The 19,786-nt window shown below is 39.9% G+C and overlaps 1 protein-coding gene across 4 annotated transcripts in view; it reads left to right on the top strand.

Annotated features, from left to right (window-relative positions):
• The window catches only part of mafga (v-maf avian musculoaponeurotic fibrosarcoma oncogene homolog Ga), a 59,061-nt gene that overhangs the window by 9,567 nt on the left and 29,708 nt on the right, over window positions 1-19,786 (top strand). For 3 of the 4 annotated variants that reach the window (XM_069930048.1, XM_069930047.1, XM_069930046.1), the window contains exon 1: window positions 8,238-8,301. Coding sequence is in view for 1 of the 4 variants with exons in the window: in XM_069930045.1 (XP_069786146.1) it covers window positions 8,266-8,301; window positions 16,466-16,918 (489 nt within the window). In the remaining 3 variants the exon portion in view is untranslated. Of the gene's footprint in view, window positions 1-8,237; window positions 8,302-16,465; window positions 17,719-19,786 lie in introns of those variants that run through there. The other variant, XM_069930045.1, reaches the window with a different exon arrangement.

Genomic DNA, 19,786 nt, shown 5'->3' with positions numbered 1-19,786 from the left:
AAAGATTGTCAGAGATAATTTCACAGAGGAGTTAAAATTGCTAAACGATTTAAAGATTTTATATAAATTCAATTTTTCTCCTCTATTTGAGTGTGTGAGATTGTCTTTTTCTAGTCTTCTTTATCATTATCTTTAATAGGTCGTATTAATGCAGTTAAAATGATAATATTACCCATGTTTTTATCTATTCAAGCGATTCCAAATTTCATCCTAAAGTCTTTTTGTTTATAATATTAACTCAAAGGTTTCTTCCTTTATTTGGAAGACAAAAAGTCTAGAATTAGCAAATTTCATTTAAAAAAAATAATAAAAAAAATAAATGGAGGTATGGCCCTACCTAATTTTAGATTTTATTACTTGACTGTTAATATTCGTAATCTAACTTTTTGGATTTTTTACTTCTGGCTAATTGGATCGAAATGAGATCTATTCAGTAGTATTCATTGGCCTCTTTTTTGGGTACCTCTCTTTCATTTTGTTTTTCCAAAATCAATAAGGATAAATGTAATCCAATACTCAAGCATACATTACAAATCTGGTTCCAATTTGGGAAATTTTTTAAAATTTAAAAAAAAAACCTTTGGTTTATCTAGTGATATCTCTCATAATTATTTTTTTGCTCATCAATAATTGATCAATCTTTATATGGAAAATTAAAGTTATTATTTCTTTTGCAAATTTATTTAAGGAAGATTGTTTAATGTCCTTTGAACAGCTGACAAGTAAATATGACTACTGTACCAAATTTTCATTTTTTTTGAAAAGATTAGAAATTTCTTAAATACTGTATTGCTGGATTTTTCATTTGCATATGCACCAGATCTCGTTGATGAAATTTTTCAATTGAATAATTTTCAGAAAGGATTAATTGGAATTATTCATGATAGATTATTGAAATTATGTTCAGTACTTCATGATCAGATTAAAACGGCTTGGAAATTGGAACTTGCTAGACCCTTATCGGAGGATCTATGGGACAAGATTCTTAAACTGGGTGAATACATCTTTAATATGTGTCCAACGTTCGTTAATCCAATTCAAAGATACGATAGCTTGTATGCTTTCTAATATTAACTCTACTTGTGACAGATGGAAATCTGATATTGCTACATTGATGCATGTTTTGGTCTTGTCCATCCTTAGAAATCTATTGGAAAATTATTTGCCTTTAAGAAAATTGGAGAAGATTTGAATAAGTGGATGATATTGCCAATAATATTATTGGGTAGAGTTAATTGTGTTAAAATGAATAAATTTTCTAGAGTACAATACCTATTTGAAACATTGCCAATAATATTACCACAAAAGTTTTTTTTAAGAGCTAAATAAATATATAAAGAAGTTTCTTTGGAAGGGTAAAATGTTGAGAGTTTCTTTAGATAAAATGACATGGAAGTTTGAGTTAGGAGGCTTACAGTTACCACATTTTAAAAAATATTATAAGGCAGCTCAAATGAGGTTTCTTCATTTTTGTTTGAAGGGGGAGAGAAACCTTCAGTAGAAATTGCTAAAACAGGAGAGAGACTATCAGAAGACTTTATATAGACTGGGTGCAGGTCAGTGGGATGAGGCAAAAAAAATGGTTTAGCATAGATTAGAAGATCTGGAGGAGCCTGTTTCTTTGGTTCTATGGAGCAGGAAGTAGGTCTTGTGGACAAGTTGATGTGAAGCAAGTGGGGGGGGGGGGGGGAATAAAAACTAAAATGTGAGTTGGAGTGGAGAATTTTGAAAGTTTGTTTAATAATGGAGGAAGAGAGTGCAATGATAGACACTTTAACATTTGGTTTAATTAAATGCTCATAGTTAAGTGATGAGAGCAGACTTTGAGAGAAGTGTTTTTGAAAGGAAGTTTTTTTAAACAAATTCAACATTTTAATGCATTTTATTAAAATGTCAATGGAACAGGAAATGGAAACTGAGAAGGGCTAAGTTCCATTTGGCAGTATTTTAGTGGAAATAATGTGATAACCCTTGGAAGTTGTGGGTGCAATTTTTTTTTCTCTTTTTTTTCCCCTCCTCCTTGGGAAGTGGTTGTTTGTGGGCCATTTGACCATTTCAACATTCCTCCCTGCATTTTGACATTTTTTAAATAATCATTCTAATGGAGAAAATATGGTTATGAAGGGGAGTGTAAAGGAGAAAAGAGGATTGTTGGATTTGACAAATCCATACGAATCAAGAGGAAGCAATTGTCCTAGTAGCATTCTCCTTGACTAGGTAGAACTGAACTGCTGTTAGATATGGAGATCATTTTGGGGAGGGCTGTTGCTTTCAAAATGATCTGAAATGCTATAGACTAATTGGAATCTTCTTTGGCTTGGCTTCGCGGACGAAGATTTATGGAGGGGGTAAAAAGTCCACGTCAGCTGCAGGCTCGTTTGTGGCTGACAAGTCCGATGCGGGACAGGCAGACACGATTGCAGCGGTTGCAAGGGACAATTGGTTGGTTGGGGTTGGGTGTTGGGTTTTTCCTCCTTTGCCTTTTGTCAGTGAGGTGGGCTCTGCGGTCTTCTTCAAAGGAGGTTGCTGCCCGCCAAACTGTGAGGCGCCAAGATGCACGGTTTGAGGCGTTATCAGCCCACTGGCGGTGGTCAATGTGGCAGGTACCAAGAGATTTCTTTAGGCAGTCCTTGTACCTTTTCTTTGGTGCACCTCTGTCACGGTGGCCAGTGGAGAGCTCGCCATATAACACGATCTTGGGAAGGCGATGGTCCTCCATTCTGGAGACGTGACCCATCCAGCGCAGCTGGATCTTCAGCAGCGTGGACTCGATGCTGTCGACCTCTGCCATCTCGAGTACTTCGACGTTAGGGGTGTAAGCGCTCCAATGGATGTTGAGGATGGAGCGGAGACAACGCTGGTGGAAGCATTCTAGGAGCCGTAGGTGGTGCCGGTAGAGGACCCATGATTCGGAGCCGAACAGGAGTGTGGGTATGACAACGGCTCTGTATACGCTTATCTTTGTGAGGTTTTTCAGTTGGTTGTTTTTCCAGACTCTTTTGTGTAGTCTTCCAAAGGCGCTATTTGCCTTGGCGAGTCTGTTGTCTATCTCATTGTCGATCCTTGCATCTGATGAAATGGTGCAACCGAGATAGGTAAACTGGTTGACCGTTTTGAGTTTTGTGTGCCCGATGGAGATGTGGGGGGGCTGGTAGTCATGGTGGGGAGCTGGCTGATGGAGGACCTCAGTTTTCTTCAGGCTGACTTCCAGGCCAAACATTTTGGCAGTTTCCGCAAAGCAGGACGTCAAGCGCTGAAGAGCTGGCTCTGAATGGGCAACTAAAGCGGCATCATCTGCAAAGAGTAGTTCACGGACAAGTTTCTCTTGTGTCTTGGTGTGAGCTTGCAGGCGCCTCAGATTGAAGAGACTGCCATCCGTGCGGTACCGGATGTAAACAGCGTCTTCATTGTTGGGGTCTTTCATGGCTTGGTTCAGCATCATGCTGAAGAAGATTGAAAAGAGGGTTGGTGCGAGAACACAGCCTTGCTTCACGCCATTGTTAATGGAGAAGGGTTCAGAGAGCTCATTGCTGTATCTGACCCGACCTCTTTGCCCTCAGACAGCTCCAAGAAAAGTGCAGAGAACAAAACAAAGGACTCTACATCACCTTTGTTGACCTCACCAAAGCCTTCGACACCGTGAGCAGGAAAGGGCTTTGGCATATACTAGAGCGCATCGGATGTCCCCCAAAGTTCCTCAACATGATTATCCAACTGCACGAAAAAAAACGACTAATTGGAATAACTTTTCATTAAATCAACAAAGACCAGTTGGCAGACTCCATCTTTTGTGTCAAATATTAGTGTAACTGAAAAAAGAAAGAATAATCACCAGGGAAATTATAAATTTGTGTCAGATCTCAATCTCTTCCTTCGCTGTAAATGGAACTATTTACATTTTATGGTTGCCTGTTACTTGTTTGTGTCATGGTGTTGGGCTATTTTCAAGAAACTGAAGATCTCATGTGCTTCAATAATGGTCAGAAAATGTGACTTTAAAACTTGAATAGTAAAATAACTTTGTCTTGAACAATTCGGGAATAATTTTGATTTCTGCCATTTTGTTCACGATGTTTCCTTGAAAAGAATATTTTGTTTTGATGCTGTGGCAGGTGAACAGAAAAATAATCTGGGTAAGCATCGAGCAGCTTTCAACCACAGATAAAAGTTTACGGCCCTGAACTTAAAGTAGAGGTCTACAAGATTGAGAGGACAGGGTGGACAGCCAGCACCAGTCTCCCAGGGCAGGATCAGTAGCACCAGGGGACGTAGGTACAAAGTTAAAGGAGAGAAGTTTAGGGGAGACATCAGGGTTTTTTGAGTTGTGGGTGCCTAGAATGCCTTGCCTTGGGATGGTGGCAGAGGCTGAATCATGTGTCTTAGACACATGGATGAAAGAAAAATGAGGGTTATGGGATAGGGAGGGTTTAGTAATTTTTCAGGGAGAAATATAGGGGTCAGCATAACGTTGAGGCCGAAGGGACTGTACTATATTGTTCCATATTGTATGGCCTTGGGAATTTTCTTGCCTGAGCCAGCACTGAAGTACCTGTTTGTTTGCATGGCAATATTTATTGCATTTGTTCAGCAACATTCATCACTGTAAAGAGTAGCAGACAATATTTTGTCCAGTTTGGTAACAATTATTTTCACTGTTTGGAAAAACAAGTTCAGACTGATCTTGAATCAAAAGTCAATCTCTACATGATGGGATTTTTCTTGCATGAATGGTGGCATTTGCCTTAAATAAGAAGATTCCATTCATTAAAAAAAAAAATCAGATAGGTCATTAGTACAAATTGATAAGGTGGTGAAATAAAAGTATATTCTAACTTGGGATTTAAAGGTACAATGTTAGGACGATTTAATTGGAAAGTGACTGATAAATGTAACATAGGAGAACAATATGTCAGCTGACTTGATGTTTTAATACTCAGAGCTTTTTAAATAGATGATAAGATTGCATTAATGACAAATTAAGTAAGGACACACTTTTGGAATGCATCAAAACTGTCAAAGTACTCAACCCTGTAACCTCTAGATGGAGACCAGTGAAGTTGTACTTTTTCTGAAATATAATTAATGTTGCATTAATGGAACGTTGATATCTCTGCAGGATTTAAAAATGAGTAATGTAGGGTTCTTTATTTCAAGTTCATGTGATCCATTGTAAAGTATCCCCTCCTTGTTCTGTAGAAATGAGACTGTTATGGCCAGCTATTTTTAAATGCAGTCTCTTTGAAATAATTTCCTGTCGCACACCCAGTATATTCCTATTGTAGGCTATGCACCAAATTCTCGAGGGAGCAAGAATTTTGTCCCTCTGTTTTTGCACCTATCCTGTATTAAACAAACTTTGGTGATACCTGTTAGCATATGTGCCATCCAAGGTGGGAAGAGACAGAGGATAAAAGGAAATTTAAAAATGAAACAAGGAGGGCTTATTACACCACAGAAAATGTGGTAAGAACACACAATAATGGAAAAATTGAACAGCCTACTTTATAATACACATGAACATCTTCTCCACAATCTTCATCAGTACAGGAGCACCATTGGGCTGTATTCTTAGCTCCCTGCTGCCTACTGCTTAATACCTCTGACTGTGTGGCTCAGTACAATAACACCATCTACAAATTTGCTGGCAATACCATGGTAGTGGGTTGTATAAAAAGGGGCAATAAGTCAACCTGCAGGAGGGAGATTGAAAACTTGGCTGAATGGTGTACTAACAGCAACGTGCACTCAGTGTCATCAAAACGAAGGAGCTGATTGTGGACTTCAGGATGGGAAAATCAGAGGTGTTCGATCCAGTGATCATTGGGGGGGATAAGAGGCGGAGAGGGTGAGCAAATTTAAATTCCTGGGAGTCACTATTTCGGAGGACCTTTCTTGGACCCAGTACACAAATCTCATCGTGAAGAAAGAATGTCAGTGCCTCTATTTTCTGAGGAGTTTGTGGAGGTTTGCTGATATTGAAAACCTTAGCAAACTTCTATAGATGTGCATGGAACACTGCTGTCAGAGAACAGCATCAATCGAGGATCCACACCACCCAGGACGCGCTCAGTTCTCACGCTTCCATTAGTTTTGAGGTAGAGAGCCACAAGACTTGTCCCACTAGGTTCAGGAAACAGTTGTTACATCTCCACTGTCAGACTCTCAAATGTCAAACTCAATCAGAGACTCGTTTAAGGACTCTTACTTTGCCATTATTTATTATTGACTATTTATTTTCTGTATTGCAGTTTTTCACTTCCTTGTTTACATTTCTCTTTTGTATACAAGTATGTATCTTTTTTAATGTCAGGGTTGTATGTCATGAATGTATTCTGACAAAAATCTTTGGCTATTTAAACTTGGTAGATATTAAATTAGGAAAGTGTATGCATTTTCAATTCCATGGGTTCCCTTTGCACTGAAACATTGTGTCCAGACCTCTGTTTATTCTGGTGTTTGACGTGGACATTACCCCTCCATATATCTTCGTCCACGAAGCCAAGCCAAAGAAAGAAAGATTGTTGTACATCTTAGCCCATTGATTTTCCTCCCAAAGATGTGCTTTTCTGGTGCATTTTTGCCACGTTCGAAGTTTACACTAACTTATTGGATATACAGTTGACTTTTTATATTTTTGCCTCATTGTTCCAGGCTCCCCTACAAGCAATGGCATCTACTTTACATTTTGGAAGCCCCTCTTCACAATCCAGTCACTTTTCTGATCAAACTCTCTTGATGAGGCCAATCTGGTCTCATTTGGTATTTTATTTTCACTGTTATTAAATGCCACTTTCATATTGACAATAAATGTTAATAGTTGACGCATGGTCACAAATTAAATCCACTTGTTTTGACAAAAAAACACACTGGAAATGATCTTTCTGATTATGCAGCACAAGGGTTTGATAAAACAGCAGAAAAAGATAGCTTCTATTTCTGCTCATTTTGAAAGAGTAATAAAAACATTATGGAGAGGACAAGAAGTGAGATTATCAATACTGATAGGAGAAAACTGAATTTAAAAACAATGAAAATACTGAATTTTTAAAAATACAGAGTAGGGGTGGCAGTAAGTCTATCAACCAATTAGGAGAGCTACTTAAAGGTTTTTTGAGGCTTGTTGGGTAAGACACAATGGTTTGCCCCTTGGATCCCCTCGAGGTTACTCTCGTGCAGTCCACTTGGACTGAAAATACTGACTCATTATGAATCTTGAATTGATTGCTAGCCCCAGCCACCATTTCATTCTGCCCCGATGAGGATTACATTGACAAGAATTTTCTTCTGCTTTGGCCACTTGAGTGATTGTACTGAAGCGTATATTTGAGTTTTATTTGAAATCCTTAAGCCTGTTTTTATTTTTCTCCTGGATTTATGCCAAAAGATTACTTTAAGAACTCCTTCCTTTAACCATTTCATCCATTGAGCTTTATCTGTAGGTAAAATGGCTATTTATTACCCCTCGTATTTGGAAAAAAGCAAAGCAAAATTTCCTGGGTAAAATTCTGGACCATTTGAAGACTCTCTATTAAGCATATGAGAGGTAACATTATTGAGGTTAAATCTTGCACTCATGTTGAACACAACTTAGTAGCGTCTACACATTGGTTTACTTTGAAAGCAACTTGGGTGGACTTTGTACTCCAATTAGTTTTCATCATGTGCAATAATCAGTCCCTTTTACATTGAATGACTGAATTTCTACTGCATTGGTCCCGCACACTGCAGAAGACCTCCAGTGGAATTTCATTTCAAAATATCTAGCAAACACTGCATGATAATTATGTAAATCCAGCTTCCATTTTTTTTTGAGGTTTTCTTCCTGAACAACAGGTTGCTCCTCACCTATTTTTGCCCAAAATCCATTATATGTGAACTGTAGTGTGATAGATCTGGCCAACCCTTGGGAACTTTGATATACATCATATGTGAACTGTAATGTGATAGATCTGGCCAACCCTTGGGAACTTTGAATGGTGATTTTATTAATAACTTGATTGACTGTTGGGCTATCAAAGCATGGGCATTATTGCAATACCATTCCCTCACATAGCATTACTACTTGGCAGAGACCAGCAGTAAAACATTAGATATCACGATTTGTATGATTTATCTCATTTGAATATGCACATCAAATATGTGCGTTTATCATCTCCAAATGGAAGTAGTATATGAATACAGAGCTGTTTGTATTTTAAAAAAAAACCTCAAAATAAGTAATTTTTTTTTTAACCACAGGTTTGCGTGATTGAAGTGTGCCGTGGTATGACGACTACTAACAAGGGAAACAAGGCCTTAAAGGTACAGCTGACTTTCCTACAAATATTTTGTTGTCAGGGTTTTCAATTCCAGTGGAATTATCCATTAGAAGCTTTTTTTAATCTATTGTCTTGATACAATAATCAGTGTTGAGTTGCTGAAGAAGGCATATGCGATACCGGCATTCATTTCAAGAGGAATAGAATACAAGAGCAGGGATGTTATATTGAGGCTTTATAAGGCACTGGTGAGACCTGATGGAGTATTGTGATCAGTTTTGGGCTCCTTGTATACAAAAGGATGTGCTGATGTTGGAGAGGGCTATTCCAGAATAAAAGGGTCATATGAAAGAAGAGTGACATCTCTTGATCTGTACTCGGAATTTGAAAGAATAAAATGGGATCTCGTTGGAACTTTTGGAATGTTGAAAGGTATGGTCAGAGAAGATGCAGAAACGTCATTTCCAATGGTGGGAGAGTCTAGAACAAGAGGGCACAGCTTCAGGATTGAAGGGCAAGAACAGATGAATAGGAATTTTTTTTCAGCCAGAGGGTGGTATATCTTTTCAATTTGTTGCCACGTTCTGTTGTGCAGTCCAAACCATTTGTTGTATTTAAGGCAGAAATAGGTTCTTGATGAGGTAGGGCAAGGGTAGCCAACCTCTTAATTTTTAATTTAGACATGCAGCATGGTAACAATCCATTTCAGCCCATGAGTACATACTGGGTATTTAGGTCATTGGGCGCACAGACTCATGGGCCAAAATGGCCTATTACCATGCTGTACATCTAAATTAAAAGGTTGACCACCCCTGAACTAGGGCATCAAAGGTGGGGAGAAAGCTGGGTAGTGGGGCTGAGTGGGTAAAAATGAATCAGCTTATGATTAAATGGTGGGACACCCTCTTTGACTTTTCTCTCCTCTGTCTTAACATCTTTCATATTTCACTTCAAATTTAACACTTCTTGGAAAGTTTTTAAAAAAAAAAAAAAATTCTGTTCCATTTCAAATTTGGGAGCTAGGGAAGAGTAATATTGAAATTTGAAACCGTTTCACCTGAGATTTTTGTTTTAAGGTCCAAATTAAGTATACTGATTGTTTTTTTCCAGGCATACAAGGGTGGGTAGCAATGTGAGTTATGTGGTTTGAGTGATGAAGATGGGCTGTTTGAATGGGGTCAACAGATGGAATATAACATGGAAAAAGGTAAAATCCTCCACTTGAGTGGCAAGAGTAGAAAAACAGTTTCATTTAAAATGAGAGATTGAAATGTGCTGATGTTCAAAGGGACGTGGGTGTCCTTGTTAACATGGTGGTACAGAAAGTATTTGCATGGGTAAGTTTCCCTTTATTGCAAGAGGATTTGCCGTAAATAATATAATTTGAGCCCTCCACACTAAATTGCCTGACCTGCAGCATTAGTTGAGCAGAAACGTTTTCCATTCTTAATAATGGGAAGTCTGTCTAGGATAACAATTCCATCATGTTCTCTGGAAATTCTTTGAAGCTGAACTAGTCCATATGTGATCCTTTTTAACGACAATTATGAGGTTTGGATCTAAGACCACCTATTTTAACCTTTGTAATGTATCATACGTAAGTGAAGTCCTCATCTTGACTTTATTGCCTTTAAGGCTGTTCTCGTTGTTTCTGGATAGTTTGTTCCCCAATAAAATGCAGTTATCCAAGATCATCCAAAGTCTTGCTGATAGTCTCCAAAATTAGTGGGTCTGTTTACTAATAAGCTCTTTGTTTTTGATCTAAAATAGCCATTTCCTCAGTTTAAAATTGCTCTCGTTGCCTTGCCCTTTTCTATCTTCCTGCTCCATCAAAATATCTGTATTGTTTCAATTAAGGTCTTTTGCCCATTCTGAAGTTTAATTTGCTTCTCTACGCCGGTGACTTTAGCTGATTTGTCAAGACCATAAACACTTAATTTCCCTTCATCTTTGTCACTCAGCTTCTCATTGTTTTGAGATTCTCCATTAGCCAATTCTCTTTAACTGAACTTGTGTATATGCATTGATTTATTTGATTCACTGGGGCATGTTTTGCAACGAAACATGTGATATCAATGTGAATTTGTGACAGAAAGTAATAAAGCAATAATTTTGCCTGTCGAAGGCAAGCCATGTGAGAAAAGCTGAATTATAACTAAAGTTGGTTGTTGAAGTTTGTAATAGTTATAGCATGTGAATGCTGAATATACAGTGCCCTCCATAATGTTTGGGACAAAGACACTTTTTTTCCTTTATTTGCCTCTGTGCTCCACCGTTTTAAATTTGTAATCAAAATTTCACATGTAATTAAAGTACATATTCCAGATTTTATTCACTTCACAAGTGTTTTGAGTACTAGGATAGGTTTAATTGCTTCATTGGTGCAGGTATAAGACATGCTTTGGAGCTTTTAATCACCTTTGGAGTTTGAGGTTGTTATTTTTCAGCATTAGGATGAGTTGCTTAAATGAAAGTCAAAGAAGCCATTTTCGAGCTGAAAAACAAGAATAAAACAGTAGGAGACATTGCCCAAACTTTAGGATTACCCAAATCTACTGTTTTCAACATGCTTAAGAAGAAAGAGCGTACTGGTGATCTCAGTAATCACTGAGGGACTGTATTCTAAGGAAGACATCAGAATTGGAATTTATTGTTGTGAGATTCAGTGTTTTGCATCAGCATCTTAAGTGCAAACATTTGTCATAACAATCTTACAACATTACTGTAAAAATAATAATGCACAAAAAATAAGGCACTGTTTTTAGTTCATTGATTATTTAGGAATCTGATGGCAGTGGGGAAGAAGCAGTCCTTATGCCGTTGAGTGCTCGACTTTAGGCTCCTGTACCTTTTTCCCCAATGGTAACAGAGTGAAGAGGGCATGGCCTCGGTGGTGGGGGTCTTTGAGGATCGAGACACTTTTTTAATGACACTACCTCCTATAGATGCCCTCGATGGAGTGAAGTCTGGTGCCTGTGATGTTGCAGGCTGATTTAACAACTCTCTGAAGTTTATTTTTGTTCTGAGAATTGGTGCCTCCATACCAGGCAGTGATCCAACCAGCCAGAATGCTCTGAAAGATACAGCTGTAGAAGTTTACGAGAGTCTTCGGTGCCATGCCAAATCTCAGGCACCTCACAAAGTATAGCCGCTGGCAAGCCGTCTTTGTGATTGCATCCACGTGGAGGCTCCAGGACAGATCATGACACCCAGAAACTTGAAGTTCTTGACCCTTTCCACTCCTGAGCCCTTGATTGAAGATTGGGTTGTTTTCCCCTAACTTCCTCCTGAAGTCCACAATCGTGTCCTTGGTTTTGTTGATGTTGAGCGCAAGGTAGTTATTACACCTTTCAATGAGCTGATCTGTCTCCCTCCTGTACGCTTCCTCATTGCCATTTGTGATTCTGCTGCCAACTGTGGGGTTATTGGCAGATGTGTAGATGGCATTGGAATTGTCTGGCTACACATTCATGGGTATATAATGAGTAGAGCAGTAGGGGTATGCCTGTGTTGATGATCATTGAGGAGGAGATGTTGTTTTCCATTCGTGTGGTCTTCCGATAAGAAAGTCAAGGATCCAATTTCACGGAAGGATACAGAGGCCTAGAGTTTGTAGCTTCTTGACCAGCACTGAGGGAATAATGGTATTGAAGGCAGAGCTTTAGTCAATGAAGAGCAGCCATATGTATGAATTTCTGTTTTCGAGGTGATCCAGAACTGATGGAGACCCAGCAATATTGCATCCGCTGTGGAGCAATGTGATGATAGACGAATTGCAGTGGGTCCAGATCTTTGCTTAGGCATGTGTTAATTCTAGCCATAACCAGCCTCAAAGCATTTCTTCACAGTAGAAGTTAGTGCTTGAGGCAGTCGTTGAGGCAGCTCACACTACTCTTCTTGGGTACCAGGATGATTGATGCCCTTTTGAAGCAGGTGGGAATCTCTGACTGCTGCATTGAGAGGTTGAAAATGTCTGAGAATGCTCTGGCTAGTTGGTGTATATTTTCAGTATCCTGCCAGGTATGCTGTCAGGACCTGATGCCTTGCAGGCGTTCACCCTCTTGAATGATGTTCTAGCATTGCCCTCAGAAAAGATATCACAGGGTCCTCAGCCTTTTCAGGGATTTTAGCTGGCACTCTGACAGAAGAATTCAGGGATTCTAGTAGGCCCTGCTGATGGCAGAAGAATTCTCATCATAATGAAGAAAAAGTGTGTCCGACGCATCAAAAACCTTCTTCAGAAGGCAGGTGTAGATGTGCTAATGACATCATGAACAGAAATGCAGAGGCCACACTGCAAGATGCAAACCATGGCAAAGGTGGTATGCTTTGGATCCTGCCATCTTTATGATCCAGGTTAATCTTGGTCTCATCTGTCCACAAGACCTTTTTTACAGAATTCTACAAGCTCTTTTAAGTACCTGGCAAACTGTAATGGGGCCATCTTTTCTGTGGCTCTGTATTTCTGTTCAGAAGTCTTTGACATATCCACACTGGCCTTTTGAGGAGTATCTCTGATCTGTCAGACCTATGTTTGGGGATTTTTCTTTTGTCATCAACAGTGGAGGTTTTGCTTAGAAGACCAGTCCCTTTGCAATTACTGACCTCGCCATTATGCTCTTTCTTCTTAACGATGCAAACTGTTGATTTGTGTAATCCTAAAGTTTGGGCGATGTCTTTTACTGTTTTACTCTTGTTTTTCAGCCTCATAATGGCTTATTTGACTTTCATTGGTACGACTCTGGTTATCGATAAATGGTAACTACAGACTCCAAAGCTGATCAAAAGCTCAGTAACAAGCCGAGCTCTACCTGCACCAATGAAGAAATTAAACATACCTGAGTGAAGCCAAATGCCCTGAAATGAGGGGATTATGTATAAAAAGTGCTGTAATTTCTTCATGATTAAAGCAAAATGTATACAAATCAAATCTGGAATGTGCACTTTACAAGTTTGAAACTGTGGAGCAAAGGGGCAAATAAAGTACTGGTATTTTTTATATTAAAAAAAATTCTGCCCCAAACATTAAGGAGGGCACTGTTTTTGTAGGGGCTTCTCTCTGTTACTTTGGTGAGCATATTTGAAATAAACAAGACATGAAATAACAGTCAAAGAAACTCCAAATAACACTCACTGCTACTCCCACCGTCAGTTTCCATCTTGTATCCAAAAAAATCCTTGCTTGGTTTGATCGTTAAGTGAAACCATGATGCATTTTTTTTCAAATTACTCATCACCACTGTTTGAACTGCTGCATTTAGTCATCCTTTTTATTGGTCCAGATCTGGACTGAACTGAGCAAGAAGGCTCGGAAACTGGTTTTTGTGGCATCGTATGGAGGAAGTTGATTCAATATCTGAGTACAGCAGCAGAAAGCCAGGAGGGTCTGCAAGATAAAAATCTGGGCCAGAGGTTAATGTGGACAGATGTCCATTCTATCGTATGCTGACACACCCAGTGCAAAGTTTATTGTTTTATGACTGGGAATTGTTCATCTTGAGGAGGATTCATTTAAACTTGTTGTCCTGTACATAACTAGATCAATATGTAAAAGTGGTGGAGAAACTCAGCAGGTCATGAGGCATCTACAGAAAACAAATGGTTATAACCAACATTTTGGGCTTGAGCCCTTTGTCAAGATATAAGCAAAGAGGAGGCAAGTGCCTGAATTAAAAGGTTGGGGCGGTGAGGGGAGGAGATTAGGGAAGAAGGGGCAGGGTCACAGGCCAACGAGCAAGAGGCCACAGGTGGATATGGGTAGGACAGAAGTGAAAAATACTGAGAAATGATAGGGGGTGGGCCAGCTCTATGAATGGAGAGGGAAGGGGCTGGGGAGCTGGAGGAAAGGGACTGGGATAAGAAAAGAGGGATGGGGTAGGGGCCTAATGGACACTGGTGAAATATATATTAATGCCATCCAGTTGGAGAGTGCTAAGATGGAAGGTGGTTCCTTCAACTTACTGGTAACCTCAATTTGGCAATGCAGGAGCGCATGGACAGATGTGTTGGTGTGAGAATGGAGGGTGGAATTAAAATGTTTGGCCACTAGGAGGTCCTGTTATTGTAGTGGGCAGAGCGAAGGTGGCCAACTATTTTAATTAGCAATCTCTCCCATAGTCTCTAACCTCATTGTTTCCTAACCCTGCACAACCTGGTTCAATCTCCTACCCAAAATCCACAAACCCAATTGTCTTGGTAGGCACATTGCTTCCACATGCTTCGCCCTCACTGATCTCTACTCCATTTTTTCCCCTCCTGGTTCAGTATCTCTCAACGTACCTCAACTCTACCTCTGCCCTCCGTCACATCAACAACTTCAGTTCCCTGAACTCCGCTACCTCATCTTCACTAAGGACGTCCATTCTCTGTACACCTCCATCTCTCAATCCAAAGGACTCAAAACCTGTAGTTTCTTTCTCAACAACAGATCCAACCAGTCTTCCTTTACCTCCATCCTCATCTGCCTGGCAGGACTTGTTCTCAATAACTTCTCCTCTGACTCATCCCACTTTCCCCAAGTCATTGCTATGCCTGGCATTTTGTTGCTACAGGCCTACAGGCAAGGCTCCTCAACTCTTCCTTCCCTGTGTCAATGAGGACTTAGGTGGTGCCTTGTGCACCCATGATGAGATTGCCAGCTTTATCCACTCTGCTGTCAACTTCCACCCTGGCCTCAAATCCACCTGGTCCCCCTCTGGCAACACTATTCATTTTCCCTATCTCTCTGTCGCCATCTTGGGAAACAAACTCTCCACAGGTATTTTTTAAGATAAAAACCACCAATTCTCACAATATTCTCAACTACCTGTCTTCACACTCTGTTCCCTATACCTTGCTCCCAATTCCTCTGCCTCAGTCTCACCTACTCCCAGGACAAAGTCTTCCATTCCAGAACAAGAGATCCTGTTTAAAAATGAGGCCTCCCCACTAATGCCATCAGCTCATTCTTACTTGCATCTCCTCAATTTCATGCACATCTACCCTGGCCCTTAGATGCAATATGGATAGGGTTCCCCTTGTCCTTGCCTTCTGCTCCACCAGCCTTCACATCCAACATGTCATCCTCCACAATTTCTGCTATCTACTACGTGATCCCACCACCAGACAAATTTTCCCCTCTCTGCAGGGGCTGCTCTCTTCAGAGCTAACTCGTCTCCCTTCCCACCAATCGCCCTCGTGACCACGGGAAATGCTATACCTGCGCCCTCACCACCTCGCTTTCCAGCAAACCCCGGTTCCCTATCATTTCTCAGCTTTTTGCTGTTCTGCACTCCCACCCATGTGGTTTTCCTTCATGCCTTGATGAAGGATTTGGACCTGAAACATGGGTTATATCCCTTGACTTCCTACAGATGTTGCACGACCTGCTGAATTTTGCCAATACTTTTCGGTATTGTACTTAAAACAATGTTATATTTAAATTACATCCAAAATTGTTTCAAACTTAAACCTATGCAAATATAGAATATCAATTTTCTTCTGGGTCAAATTCTAGTTTTCAGCACCATGAACAATAAAATAAAGCAATGGTTGTCATTCTAGAAATGTTAAGAACCTCCAACTATCTTGGCATACACTTTGGAATGAAACATTAATGTGCTTGCCAAATCTTTTTAATCGTATTGTATTCTCATAGATCCCCATTTACGTTTGCTTTAAAGTTGGACTTCTGAATTGTCTCAACTTCACTCAAAGAAGATACATACAGCCTTGCATATTTTTTTTCGTTCCTTCCAAAGTAATTTAATTGAAACATGATCCATTGCTTGAGTGAGAATAATTGTTGTGCCTTGGTAGCAATTTTTGGTGTTAGAAGAACTGAAGAATTGCACAGGTTGTAAGAGTAGGGGGAAAAATTGGCATTGAAAGATGACTTTAATCTGAAAACTGTTTATCTGACTAAATTACTGTTTTGAAACTGGCAAAAGCATTTCCATTGCTTGATTTTTAGTGAACTGTAAATTGGTTCATTGTTGATTAAATTAATATCTTTATATTTGATAAATTTGAAAAATTAAATTGAGAAGGAGGACCTGAACCATTTGATGTTTACCATATTCTTGAATGTGAGTAATTTGTGGAACAAATGAACAAAGTCCGAGCTGTTGTTAGTGTTGCTAAATGTCTTTATTTTTGGGTCGTGGCCATAAGTCGTTGTTCTCACACTATTGTACTGCAATCCTTCTTCTTTCTGCCCACCCTCACAGGTGAAGCGGGAGCCTGGTGAAAATGGAGCTAGTCTCACAGATCAGGAGCTTGTCTCGATGTCTGTTCGGGAGCTGAACCAACATCTGAGGGGCCTAACCAAAGAGGAGATCATCCGGCTGAAGCAACGCCGCAGAACACTCAAAAACCGTGGTTACGCAGCCAGCTGCCGCGTCAAGAGGGTGACTCAGAAGGAGGAATTGGAGAAGCAGAAAGCTGAACTTCAGCAAGAGGTTGAGAAGCTGGCATCCGAGAACGCCAGCATGAAATTGGAGCTTGATGCCCTGCGATCCAAGTATGAGGCCTTGCAGAGTTTCGCCAGGACCGTGGCCAGAGGACCCGTCATGCCAGTTAGAGGTCCCATCACCTCTGCCATTGGCCCCATTATGCCAGGCAAAGTGGCTACCACAAGTGTCATTACAATAGTCAAATCCAAAACTGATGCAAGATCTTAGTATATACTGCTCTAGACATAGACCAGAGCCAAACTAATCTATAGGACAACTGGTTAATTCATGGAGTTAAACACAAGGTTTTTAAAAATGTTTCCCCTGCTGAAAGCAAACATTAAACTGTATTTTTTCCACAGGATTGTACAGGTTAGTGGCAATGTGGTAAATAAGCAAAGTGTTAGTTAAAGTAGCCCACTTATATTTTAAATTTTTGGCTTGTCAGTATCACGTTGAGGGCTTTAATTTGCGCACAACTCCAGTTTTCATGAAATGGCATGAAAACAATAAGTAGAGTTAGAAGTCTACTGTGGTACCAAAATGCTTGCTTGACATTTCTTTGCCTGAATGAAGTGGAGAATTCCACTTACTTGGAATACCTTTCCACTTGACAAAAGTTTCATAGATCAGACCCACAGATTTGTTTTTTTTTTTTGTTTTCTCTTCGTCACTGTAATTTAAGCTAAATTTGCAAAACAAATACTTTTTTGGTGCATTTAAATGAAGTGGCCTCATGATGTATCCCAAAGTTGTACAGTGCAGTAATAGTTGAACCAATTGGATTGTGACAGTCTGTTAGTCCAGTGGGACGTGTATTTATTGGCTGTTTTATTTCGCATCGAAACCTTGTGGCTAATTTTGTGCATTGACCAGTCAACAGCTTCTCATATTCATGCACATCTGAACACGGTGTACCGTATCACCATGGAGTAAGGTAGTTCAAATGACCTGTTCATATGGTTAAGTATTCCTTTCTATTCATATATTACCATTTCTCTATTGACAAATATATAGCATAAATTAGAGTTTTGGATCTTAGTTTTTTTAAAACATTAGACAAATTATTGTAATATGATGCACAGTATATAAAACCCTGCAGTGGGAGGAGACAGGATTATAATATCCTTTTGATTCTATAAACCTCTTCGGCAGCTTTGGATCTGTCTGCCACAATTCAGAGAAAGTGGTAGAGTTGAACAGCACAGAAGCATGCCCTTTGAACCAACTCATCCATGCTGACCAAGTCATGTTCCTGAGCTGGTTCCACTTGCCTGCATTTAGTCCCTATCCTTCTCAACTTTATCTATCATTCTACCTGTCTAAAAGTCTTTATTAAATGTTATAATTGTACCTGCCTTGATCGTGTATTCTGGCAGCGAGTTCCATATACACTCCTCACTGTGTGGAATAATTTGCCTCTCAGTTCCCTTCTTCTCTCTTTCCTCTTTCACCATGAACTCGTGTCCTCTGGTTTTACACTCTTTTACCCTGGGTAAAAGACTCAACATTCACCTTGTCTGTGTCCATCGTGATTGTGAATACAGTTTTTACGAATACTCGCTTTACGAAAATTTGTTTTTACAAAGAAACCTGTATTCGCTTTTATGAAAGAATTTGAATGGGTTTTCACTTACGAAAATAGCCTTCAATAGTAGTGAATGGGTCTTCACTTTACACCATTTCGGCTTACGAAAGGTTCTTTAGGAACACTCTAGTTTCGTAAAGCGGGGTACACCTATACCTCCTGAAAAGCTCATCACTCTGCCTCTGACACTCCAGAGGGGGAAAAGGTCCCAGGATTTCCTTACAGGTCAAGCCCTCCAGTCCTGATAATATTCTTCGCACCTTTTTCATCTTATTGACATCTCTCCTATTACAAGGCAATTAGGACTGCTCCCAGTGTGGTTTCATGCCATTCCATCCCCATACTCATTGCTGAAGGAAAGTATCCCAAAAAACCACCTTCACACCCTTCTACCTGTGTCCCCACTATCAGGGATCTGTACCTGTGTCTCTGTTCTACAACACTCTCCAGGGTCCTACTTTTGACTGGAAATCTTGCCTTGATTTAACCGAACACTTTGCATTTGTCAATTTAATTCCATCTGCTAATTTCTTGGCCCTTTTCCCTTGTAATCTTTTCAGATGCTGATTCATCCTAAGTCTCAGTATCCCTTCAAGTAATTTTCCCACTACTGATGTTGGGCTCACTGGTCTGCAGTTCCCTGACTTTGTCCTTGCATGCCATCTTAAATAAAGGCAGGACATTGTTTATGACTGGTATACAGTCCAAAATTTCTCACCTGCAGCTAAAGATCATACAGTACAAGAATATCTGCCAGTACCCCTGCAATTTTTTTGCCCTAGCTTTCCACAATATCCTTGGATAGACATGGTCAGATCCTGAGGATTTAATATGCTTTAAGGGCACCATCATTTCTTTTTTTTTAATGTGGCTAGGTGAATAGAGGGGGGGGGGGAATGGGCTGGAGAGCTGAGGTTAAAAAAAAAGACAAGGGGAAGGGAGAGCAGGTAGCAGAAATAAGAAAAATTGATGTTAATGTTTGGCTGAATGGCCTTTACATCGACTTTTTGAGTTTCTGCTAACCTTCTTTCCCTTCCATTCTCCTTGTCTTTCCCTCAGCTTTCCACCTCCTTCACCCTCTATTCACCAAGCCATCCCTCCTCCCCTCACTAATTGCTGTACCACCCTCCCTTCTCCATCTATTATCTCCTGTCTTTGTACCATGCTCCTCCCCTTTACCTTTTTATTTGGATACCTGCTGACATTTTTCCATACCTTGACGAAGGGCTCAAGCCCAAAACATCGTTTGTATTTTTATCTTGTCCATAATAAAAGACACTGTTTGACCTGTTGAGTTTCTCCAACATTGTGTTTTTTTACTTCAATCACAGTGTTTGCGGACTTTCATGTTTTACTTCTGTCCCTGAACTCTGCCCATCTCACTTTTTTTTAGATGCCCCTTTACCTGCAACCAGACTATCCCAAACAACCTTTGCAAATTTCTGTCCAATGCCTTAAATTTGTCTCTTTGCAGTCTAGGACTTTAATTTGTGGACTAATCCTATATT

Source organism: Narcine bancroftii, chromosome 3 (genome assembly GCF_036971445.1).
Source record: "Narcine bancroftii isolate sNarBan1 chromosome 3, sNarBan1.hap1, whole genome shotgun sequence".
NCBI lineage: Eukaryota > Metazoa > Chordata > Chondrichthyes > Torpediniformes > Narcinidae > Narcine > Narcine bancroftii.
This window is presented reverse-complemented; position numbering and strand designations above follow the sequence as displayed.